Below are 11,484 nucleotides of genomic sequence, written 5' to 3'. Positions count from 1 at the left end.
CGATAAATTCGTCGAGAAAATGGTAATATTTTATGAGAAATAGTCTGTATTTCTCATTTTTTAAATTCTTTTGCGTAAAACTAAAATTCATGCCAATATTTTTCCATGATTTATAATAATTGGAGTAATGCAAATAAATTTTTTCTAAAGAAAGTCAGTTTTTAGTGAAATCTTGCCGGGAATGGGGCTTTAACGTACATAATAAAGTATACCGTATAACGAAACGCTGGTAAAAGCAGACATCCGTCAGTCTCTGTGGCGCAATCGGTTAGCGCGTTCGGCTGTTAACCGAAAGGTTGGTGGTTCAAGCCCACCCAGGGACGTTCTTTTATTTTCTTTTTACATTTAAGATAATTTTACTGTCCGGAAAGACATTGCATTTGAATATATATAGTCAAAAATCGTGTTAATAATATGCAACAAAAACATTAATAATATTAATCTACACATATTACAGTATGAAATTGCATGAATTTAACCCCATTCATTTCATTTTCATTTCATTTATTTATTCAGACAAGTGTCTTGGGGCCCCAAAAGCAACAAAATCACCATGACGAAAGTCTGGATCCCCAGAAAACTAAACTTAACTACATTATTAGCGAGTATATAAAAAGAAAGGTTTAAAATGTAAAAAGTGAAAGGCCAAGACAATTAAAATAATAATAAAAAAACACACAGATTTCGCACACAATTGTAATGTTATATAATAAAAATATGTTTAGATAATTTATAGTTATAACTAAAGCCCATTGAATAATTAAAAACAACAAAAAACATTAATAATTAATAATATACACATACTACCTTACTGAATTGCATGAAGTTAACCCATTAAATATCATCTGAATTGAACATACAGATTAGGATAAAAAAGCATATTACAGGCCTACACCTATATGTATATATAGGCCTATATCGTCTAGGCCTATAAGTTTTAAATATTAATTGGTTTTCTTCGAAACTAAATTTCTTTTAAAATAATTGCCTTAATGTATGAACAGAGTGTGGTATGAAGTTGATCTTCATTGTCATATTGTTGATTGTATTTTTACTAGGATTGAGCAGTTTTAGTCCGTATTAGATTTCAGACTTAACAGTTAACCTACTGTACATAATAAAGTATACGAGTATGGCACAATGAGTCTCTGTGGCGCAATCGGTTAGCGCGTTCGGCTGTTAACCGAAAGGTTGGTGGTTCAAGCCCACCCAGGGACGCTAAATTTTTTTTACAAGATAATTTTACTGTCCAGCAGGAAGTTGCATTTGAAATTTACATCGCATGGAAATAATAAAAAGTCAAATATAGGCCTATATATTAACAAAGAAATGTGTTAGATAATTTATATAAGCCCTATAGTTACAATTTAAGTCTGTGGAATAGTACATAGGCCTATGAAACATGAACATTAAGATTTTTTATATCCTTCACATCCAACAGCAAGTACACTCGCCACTTACAGGGTGAGAATGATGCTTTATAAACCAAGTTTCTTTATGAGGCTTAGGGAGTGGAGTTGGTTTTAATCGTGAGAAAAATTCCTGCTGTGACAGGGATTGAACCAAGGACCCTGGGATCAGAAGGCAAGCATCTTTAACCAATGAGCTATTCAACCCCACTCCAAATATTATTAGCAAACACATATTACATTATTAGATTGCATGAATTTAACCCCATTCAATATTCTGAATAAAATATACAGATTAGGACCAAAAAAGCATTATACATATTTAAAAAAAACTGTATTAGGCCTATTGGTAGGCCTATATAAGTTATAAATATTAAGTTGGTTCTCTTTTAAACTTTTATTCATAATTTTCATAAGGTATAAACAGGGAATGGTATTGTGTGGTGTTAATCTAATTTCATTGTCACATTGTTGATTGTATGTTTAGTAGGATGGATTGAGCATTTTTTGTCTATTAAATTTCATGCTTAAACAGTTAACGTACATAAAAAAAGTATAACGTATAACCAAAGACTGGTAAAAGCTGATATTCATCGTCAGCAGTCTCTGTGGCGCAATCGGTTAGCGCGTTCGGCTGTTAACCGAAAGGTTGGTGGTTCAAGCCCACCCAGGGACGAACCTTTATTTTTTTTACAGTTTAAGGTAATTTTACTGTCCGGAAAGACATTGCATTTAAAATTCACATCGCATGAAAATAGTAAAAAGTAAAATATATATAGTATAAAAACGTGTTAGACAATTTATATTATTACAGTAGGCCTATAACGGAAGTCCGTGGAATAATTAATATGCAACAAAAACATTAATATTATTAATATACACATATTAGGCCTACATTTTTAAATTGCATGAATTTAACCCCATTAAATATTCTGAATTGAATAATAGAGATTAATACCAAAAAGGCATTACACATTTATTACAATATCATTATTGGAATAATACCTTATATAAAACAAAAAAATAATAATATTATTATTATACACATATTACATTATTGAATTAAACATTCTGAATTGAATATAAAGATTAGGACCAAAAAGGAATTATTGTAAACCATTACAAATATGTATATAATAGACCTATAAGTTACAAATATTAGGGGGGTTTTTTTTGTGTTTTTTTTTTTAACTTTTATTCATAATTTTCTTATGTATGAACAGGGAGTGGTAAAGGTGATCTAATTTAATTATCACAACATCATTGATTGTATTTGGATTGGAAGCATTTTTGTCTGCGTTAGATATCAGGCTTGAGAGTTAACGTGCATAATAAACCAAATATATACGGTACAGTATACCGCATAATGGAAACGCTGGTGAAAACCGTTATCCGTCAGTCTCTGTGGCGCAATCGGTTAGCGCGTTCGGCTGTTAACCGAAAGGTTGGTGGTTCAAGCCCACCCAGGGACGTTTTTTTTTTTTTACACCTAAACATTTGTATTTCAGCAATGTTCACAATTTTGCTTTAATTTTCAATTATTTTATATATATTTTTTTACAGATATTGTTTTGAGGACGATATCTAAGGATATACATCGTGGTTTTGCTATTCCATTGGCAATGCATCTATTTGGACTGACAGAAACCGAGGTTTTGAACTTGAACTTGCTTCCACATCACCGTGACTACAATGAGCAGCGGTATCTTGTACTTCAGAAGTGGAGAACTCAAGAAGGGCAGAAAGCATCATTTGAGAAGTTAATTGCCGCCTTCAAAGCGGTAAAAATGACAGCGCCCGCACACTCCCTGAATAGAAATCTGCTAACCGACCACCGTAAATATTTTACTAGTGCTATTTATTGATGATTTACTTAATTTTACGCAGTACAATATAATAGAACACACATACAACCGCATAAGTAGGCCTATACTTTCTAAAGTCTTCAGGACTAGGCCTACTTACTAAACTTTATCAGCTCAGGCTTAATTACTAACGGTAGGCCACTTTCTTGCCTGAATGACTCATTTAGATAAAAAATATTAAAATTGGCCCATGACTTTGTTGGCTGCTGCGTTGCCGGGGTGGGTTGGCGTAGATTTTGTCACCCCATCCGCAGCACCGCTGGCCTGTCCGGACAGCCTGAGTCAAATCATATTTGAACTACCATTTCCGGTATTGTCATTCTACAAATGATAGCATTTGTTTTGTCTTCTCCAAAAAATGTTTAATAATTCACTTCGATTACATCATTATTCTATATTCAGGGCTTAAAACAATTGCAAACGCTCTACCACCGGATCTAAAGGGGCTATGTGACCACTTCAAAATAAGCATGGACGAAGTTCAAGAAAAGTATGTTCACGAACTCAACGGGCACACTTACCAGGTACTAAGCCGATGGAAAGAGAGAACCCACGAGAAGCTGTCGGCTAGGGCATGTCATTCAGCACTTTTAGCCCATCTACGAAACATCGGGCTAAGCCATGTGGCTCAGAAATGTAGCGAAATCACCTCTGCACATGCACGCGATGGTACGATCTATTTAATTCATTCTGTCAATCAGTATTGTGAATTAGGCTTTCACTTAATCGTCGTCGTTATCAACTTTATCATCAAAAACAGCGTTGTCTTAATCACCACCATTAATCATCATCATTATCATCATCGTGATCACCATCATCGTCGTCGTCATCGCCATTTGACGAAGACATCATCAAGTTTATCTTTCTCATCAAGATTACCAACACTATCTTCGTCATAATCATTATCATTTCCATCTCCGTTATCGTTATTGACATCACCGTCATCATTATTTACATCTATATCATTATCATTCACCGGCATCATCACAATTTAGAACGGGGAACATTATTGCATGTGGTATTTTTGCAATAGGTCTTTAAATTAAAGAACCTTTTCTTTCTCTTCCAGTCGTTATATTGCGTATTATAACTAAAGATGCCAGTCGTGAAAGGATATTTAGCTTGGTTAAGAGTTTAGGAGTTTGTCAAGAAGACGTCGATGCAATAACACGTGATTTCGGGTTCGACTTTAACAAGAGGATGTTCCTGCTCAACTGTCTCGTAAAATGGCGGGGAAAGGTGAATCCTCCGGAAGACGCGACGTTCGAAAACCTCTTACTGATCATGCGCTCTAAAGAAATTGGACTCAAATTGAACGCGCATATACTTGACGAGGAACTATTATCACATAAAAGTAGGTTTACATTATGAATACATAGACGAAGCTTCTTTATACAGGCCTATCTCTATGCAAAGGAAAGGCCTGTAGTTATGTCTGTTTGCTTTGTTTTTAATCTCTTTTAGGTGATTAGTTTCCGTAATCTCTTCCACCAACACGGTTATTATGTTTTACAGTTCATTACTGATCATTTCAGCTTTTTTCACTTAATTTTCCCCGTTAATCATATTTTTTAGCCCGGTATGAAATGTTATTATTTATCGCACTTTTAGGGCTTAAAAACCTTGCTGAAATCATCGATCCCGAGTACATCCAGCCTTTAGCAGACGAACTGGAAGTCGACACAGCACAAATGCATATTCCGTTTGATGGCAACTTTCAGGAAATTTTACGGTTTCGTCTGCTTCAACGCTGGAAGGAAACACGCGGAAAATATGCCACTCACACGGAACTTATAAACGCACTTGGAATTGTAGGTTTATCGTCTGTTATACCGAAGGTCGATTCTTTTGGCTCAATTGACACAACGCATGGTAATTTTAAATTTCCGCTTTACTTATTTTCATTATGAAATGTGTCATTGCTTTTTATCAATGTGTTTGAAATTTGCAATGACGTATTCTTTTTATGATCGTTGGAAAATGAAAATGTTTAGTGTATATCACTTACCATTTAAATTCTTTTCATGTTCCATTCCTCCGTTGTTTCCCACTTGGATTATAGGCTTCAACTTTTTTTCTATAGAATAATAGCGAAAAAAAAATGAAACGAGAGTTATGGAAATACCGTATATTGAGAGTCTTTAGGCCTCACTTTCCGTTTCAATATTAGTTTATGAATGTTTTCGTTGTTTCTCCGGGACAGTGTTTTTTTTTCTAAATGATTTACTTTGATTAGGCATATATATATATATATATTATTCAGCGTCTATGACATAAATTTTATCAGTGACTTAGAGGGCTTTAAATAATACGATTTTTGCTTTTATATTTGATTCATAATATTAGGCCTATATCTAAGCCGTATTTCATTTTCCGATTAATAGGGGCAATTAGTGATTTCTGTCTACGATACGTCAGCAGCTGGGTGCACGTCAGTCGTGCTCACGAGTGGCCATCAGTCGTCCAGAATATTCCCTCCTCATTGGTCGAAGGTTTGGACAGTAAAACGGTTGATCAGATCAAGCTTCACATGAGAGACCCCCAAGAGCAAATGGCCTACGCCCTCATACTGTGCCGAGATCGTGGTATTTTGCCAACCGTCGAGAAGTTTGTTGATCGACTCACTACGTGCGGGTTCGACAATGCCGCCGTAACTTTGCTAGATATAGCTAGGCCCGTGCTCTATTACTCTGGAGTGCAACCCTATAATTTGACCTATAAGTGACTGACATAGCTTTCTCTCTTTTCAAATGTATTTTGCAATCTCAAATACTGTATTTGATTGTCCTATTTACGGACATCCAATGCAATACGCACTTTGCTGTGTGATGGTTATATAAATGTTTATATGTATATTACGTTTACTGTATTACGTTTTATGTTTATATTAACATTTGAAGGGCATATACCACGTCCTGTCAGTACCAAAGCAAATATAAGCACGTGCTTTAAAGGATTACAGTATATTTGCAATGTCATTCATTAGATATGTATGTTACAGGCTTACATGTTGAGAGTTACTTGTTCGAGCCACGGAAGTAGGGAAACCTATTGGGGAATGGTAGAGTAATACAAGAGAAGGCTGGAACTTTCATACCGTACTACAGCCAGAATATTTTGGAATAATTAATTTTCCCTCACATGTGGACACTTCATAGTATCTGCGCACCCTGCTACATAGCTGCAGTCAGGTTTCCATAAAATTGCTACACTGTCACTACAGCGTTTTCACTGCAATAATTAGGCCGGACACTCTCTGCGCCCGACGGTCGTCGACCGACGCAATTCTATGGAGAACGTATCGTTACGACGCTCGCGCACGGTTAGTTTTTAATAATGTTCCGACAGTCACCGGCAATAAGTAGACGGACGGCGTCGTGGCGTCTAGGCTAGCGTTACAGGGAGCGGATTTTGATTCGTCGCCCGGCGGTTGTGCAACAGTCGTATGACGCAGTGCATAGCTGTCCCTGACGGAATAAGGAAGGCCATCGACCGACCAATCACTTTTCTTTAAAAACGCTACACTGTCACTTCATTGTTTTCAGTGCAATCGTTGTACTGCAGTCCCCGACGAAATCGGGAAGGCTCATCAATCAGCGTCACCGAAGGTTGTCGGCGAGCGCGTGTAGCGATTGTATGGAAACCGATTTAAAGCTCTGTAAATTAACACATTTTCTTTTACAAAAAACTGTTGTATGCCTATATTTAGTAATGATGTGCACATATATAGTCACGATGTGATGTCATCATTACCATATTTAGGCATGTCACATGTTTTTGTCAAATAAAATTTGATAGTCTGGACACACGACAGGACAGATCTTTTAACCTATACGTATAGTACTTCATGCACCTACAATATCTCTGGCAAGAAATGTCACACAAAACCACATTTTATTGATAAAAAGCTAACGTACCCTACCAATTATGATAACGAAATATGCTTACTTTTATACGTCCCAGTAAAATTAATGATCGATTAAACTTTTACTTTCAGACCCAAATACATTTAAACAAATACAATAACTCTCTGCATTAAATATTGAAATAGTGCCAAAGATTGAAATTGAAATTGCATTACGTTATGCCCCAAAATAACTCTGTTACAACCTGACCTTGTTCTCTCGGCTCGTTTCTCACAGCATTAAACAATAACGTGATTAAAATATTGTCAATGTTAAGTCTGTTATGCAATACAAGAATTCCCCACATATTTTAGTTAATGCAACCGAATCTTCAATTAAAATGTTATTCAGGGCGTTTTGTCGGTGGTTGGTGACTGAAACTCCAACCCACGGAATTAATGATACGGGGGAGGACATTAGGGTTCATAACTGCTACGTATGCTTGCAAGCCCACATATCTTGCTTAGCCGATGTTGTGTATGTAGGCCTATATTATTATTAAATAAATACGTATAGTAGATTTTAGTTATAATGACTACAGTATGCCTTTGTTTTCCCAATGTGTTTTACGAATAAAAAATTAAAGTGGTTATGTATGAGTCTGCTCTCGGTCGTTAAAGCGGAATTCCACAATCATGCAACGCATGATACAGGGCATACAAAATAATAGAAGGCGAGAGGCTCGTCCAACGTCACATCTACCTTGCATCCAATCACATAACATACTGGATGTTTCAATTTTAACCATGGAGAGAATGATAATGGCTAAGAAATAAGTGATGACGTCATCTCCTGCGAATGCCTCTGTAAGGTATCGCAGTAGACCTTGACTCTATGGTTTTGTTGTGACTCCTTACAAGAGTGTGCGGTTTGAACTAAAAAAGTACCATAATGTAGATACAAAAACAACAAAAAAGCGTACTACGTTACAAATTAGCATACTACATTACAAATCAAGCATGGTAAAACTTAAAATAGATAATATACTGTTTCCTTAATAACATATTATTTTTAAAGGTACTTATTTTTAACTGGCTTTAAGATTTCAAAAATAACTTTATTAAATAACTTAGGTTCCACAATCTGTCCTTATAGGATATCCAGTCAGGTTATTAATGCTGCCTGCTTCTGTTTTACTCTGCTTTATTCTAAATATTGATATCGTGCTTAATTATACAAAATTCAATAGATACTTAGACCTAGGATTGTTTTGTTGATAAATATAGGCCTATTGTTTTTTAACTGATAATCTATCTCAGTCGTTTCCATCTATCTCAGGTAGTTTACTATACATTTCGACCGATATACAGTATCTTCCGATACATTTTAAACAGCGCACTGCCCCACCAATTCAAACTTCGGCATTTGGCCTAGTTCGTGTTTGTCTGATGCTTAAACAAATTCCATGTTACACAATAAGATCACCATATCATCAATGCTTACGATAGTTTCTTTTAAGAACGGGATTAAAATAGGACTAGTCCATAAAAAAATACAAGGCAGCTTTAATTGTAACGTTGCATTCAGATGACATCATAGGCCGAAGTTAAGAAGACAAACGATTGTTGACCCAAGCAAAAACTACTCAACATTCAATTTTAACGCTTCCTGATCATTATTTTACGCATATTTTATGAATATTTGTATAGTGGTGATTCGTCCAAATCTGTTTTCCAGCAATTTTTACGATCAATCAATACGACTTTATTTCCAATTCCTGCAACAAATATTACAATTTCACACGTTGTTTCCGTGTCTGTGATGACTAATATCCAATCGCTCGACTCAAGCCCTTCACTAAGCCCAACATTGCTTTGTGATATTTTCATTGGTTCACGCCAAATTTCGGCAACACCAGGCTCAAAACTTCCTATTAAAAATCGCATGGAAGTTTGTTATATTTAAATATTTCTGTTTAATTCAAATCCATTCCGTATACGTCCGAATTCCCTAAATGTTCACGTCAGCATATACGGTTTGTTCTTCATGTGCAGGTGGCGTTTGCGATGACGATTTATAATCTCGAAAATCTATATCTGCATAAGTTAGTCCCTCGTCGTTTGCCATGACAGCGGAGGGGGCTGATGGTGGATTGTTACATTGTTTGACTTCCAATGGTTCTAGAGAAACGTTGGTATACGTTTCTGAATCATAACTCAGATGTTGTTTAACAGGGTTGGTTTGGGGTGTATTGGTAGGGTCTTGGGTTCCGGAGTGCCCAGGAGAAACGTTGGCGTATGTCTCGGAATCGTCTACATAGCTTGTCTGTTGTTTGACGGCCGACGGAGCAATCGCGTACGGATATTCATTATTTACGGAATCGTCTTTTTCTCCTTTTTGAGCTGTTGAATTAGCTCGTTTACTTATCTTTTGCGGCTTTATGCTTCCTTTAGTCGATCGGTTCCTTTCTATGCCTACATCCTTCAATTTACGGTCTTCTCGTAGGGATTTCTGGCGTTGGCTATCCACGTGTTTCATCAATACAGACTCCAGGTGGGCCTCAACGGCAGGCCTACCCTTTACAACCTCAGCCTTCTTTTTTTGATACACGCATACGAATAGAATTGAGAACGCTACTAATAACATCAACACACTCAGCACAATCGCTACCGATGCACCGGCGGAAACACCTGTCGACACGTCCTCTAGCACTGTCATTTTATCACTGACTACAATCACATGAGACGCGTTTCCTCTACCTATAGCATTCACAACTTTACACGATATCGTTGTGCCGTTGTCTGAAGTCTCGATACTCTTGATTTTAAGAATATTGCCACGAATACTCAACCGATTAGGGGAGAGAGATTCTGGTACAGCCCACTCGTATTCAGATATCTGTATTTCCGGGTTAGCTGATGCATTACAAAGTATCGTTATTGCGCTCCCAATAACAATTTCATTCATTATGAACAATTTAGTATTCTTTGGAGCGTATTGTATATCCAATGGTCCTATTTTACAAACTTGGGTTGACGGTAGTAGCGCATGGTTTAGGTGACAATAAAATTGACGATTCATATCAGCTGAAGTTAAGACGCGTTGATATGTTGATGTTACACCACTCGACTGTGCATCCACAAATATACTTGGTAGATCATTCTCCCCATCGGTCCATTTAAGATCAACTATCGGCTGGCTTTTCCCACATGAACATACTGCATTTAGAACGTTTCCCTCCTGGTACAGAAATTGATTTGTGGAGCATTTTGGATACCCGTCGAGTGGGGGAAAGTTTACAGTTAGTTTGGCAACGGTAGACATCGCCGTCGTTCTGGGTACAATACAGTAATACATACCGGCGTCTATTGGATCCGCGTCTGCTATTATAAAGTTAAAGTCTCCACTTCCTGGACTAGCATCGACGGAGTATCTGGAGTTCTGTGGTTTATAGATAGGTGTTTCGCTGTTCACACTAACAATAATGCCGTCTTTTACCCAGGCTACTTGTTGAAATCTTTCTCGACGACTGAGTGAACAAAAGAGCACCGCGGTGTGGCCGGTATCAACCGTTGTGTCGACGGGGTGTCTGCTGACTTGAACTTGTGAAATAGCGATTTTAAAACAAAATGGAAATAAAAATCTCAGACTTAGTTGTAGTTTCGTGTACATTTCTGTTCGTCGTAAGAATAGGATATGATGCACGATGAGCTCTGAGCTTCAGTAGCAAGGCAAAGCATACCGACTTGATCTCTTGAACACCGATAACATCTATTGTAATTCCGTTTGATGGTCTCTTAGCAAACAATGAGTTACAAATCTGACTTAAGCATGTATTGTCACATTGGTTTCATAAGATTCAAGCGAGAACGAAGAGTTTTGCAAATAGATCTAGTACTTAATCTTCCTGGTAAAATTTGAGAAAGTTTTTTAGTTGGTCATACTGTGGTTTAGGCTACTTGATGGATGGAAATCGGAGATTAATACGCTTCTATTTCATTTAAATCCGACGATGTTATAGGCCCAAACCTACATGTGCGTCATACATGTGTGTCAAATAAACATATACTGTTGCAGGATCGGTTGTTGTTAGGCCTACATGACTTGGTCTTTTTACGTTGAGAAATTTTGAATATTTTGGGTTTTCTTTTAACCATTTTACTTTTGTTTTTATTGTTTGGTTTTTCTTGTTGTGAACGAGGATCATCGTACTTGTAGAGGCGTCTATTGGATCCGCGCCTGATATCACAAAGTTAAAGTCTCCCGGCACGGATACTTGCACGTCTATTACGGTACTGTATTATTCGAATAAACGCCGTATATTTTGAGGAGGGTTTTTGAGGGGGAGTGTATTCGAGGGATGCA

The 11,484-nt window shown here is 36.9% G+C and overlaps 1 protein-coding gene and 4 non-coding genes across 6 annotated transcripts in view; all 5 read left to right on the top strand.

Moving 5' to 3' along the window:
* Nucleotides 1-6,238, top strand: part of LOC117114378 — a 16,875-nt gene extending 10,637 nt beyond the window's left edge. For both annotated transcript variants that reach the window (XM_033258036.1, XM_033258037.1), the window contains 5 exons: nucleotides 2,973-3,245; nucleotides 3,677-3,943; nucleotides 4,344-4,628; nucleotides 4,886-5,146; nucleotides 5,659-6,238. In XM_033258036.1, the coding sequence (XP_033113927.1) occupies nucleotides 2,973-3,245; nucleotides 3,677-3,943; nucleotides 4,344-4,628; nucleotides 4,886-5,146; nucleotides 5,659-5,999 (1,427 nt within the window). In that variant the 3' untranslated portion in view covers nucleotides 6,000-6,238. The remainder of the gene's footprint in view (nucleotides 1-2,972; nucleotides 3,246-3,676; nucleotides 3,944-4,343; nucleotides 4,629-4,885; nucleotides 5,147-5,658) is intronic.
* On the top strand, nucleotides 250-323 carry Trnan-guu. Its single transcript has one exon. It is a non-coding gene; the product is annotated as a tRNA-Asn (tRNA).
* Trnan-guu lies at nucleotides 1,145-1,218 on the top strand. Its single transcript has one exon. It is a non-coding gene; the product is annotated as a tRNA-Asn (tRNA).
* On the top strand, nucleotides 2,012-2,085 carry Trnan-guu. The gene has a single exon. It is a non-coding gene; the product is annotated as a tRNA-Asn (tRNA).
* Nucleotides 2,808-2,881, top strand: Trnan-guu. The gene has a single exon. It is a non-coding gene; the product is annotated as a tRNA-Asn (tRNA).
* Nucleotides 6,239-11,484: the final 5,246 nt, after the last annotated feature.

This window comes from Anneissia japonica, unplaced genomic scaffold, assembly GCF_011630105.1.
Source record: "Anneissia japonica isolate Jap-2015-1 unplaced genomic scaffold, ASM1163010v1 scaffold1231_len1163931_cov198, whole genome shotgun sequence".
Classification (NCBI taxonomy): domain Eukaryota; kingdom Metazoa; phylum Echinodermata; class Crinoidea; order Comatulida; family Comatulidae; genus Anneissia; species Anneissia japonica.
Note: the sequence above shows the minus strand (reverse complement) of the source record. Positions and strands in the feature narration are given on the sequence as shown.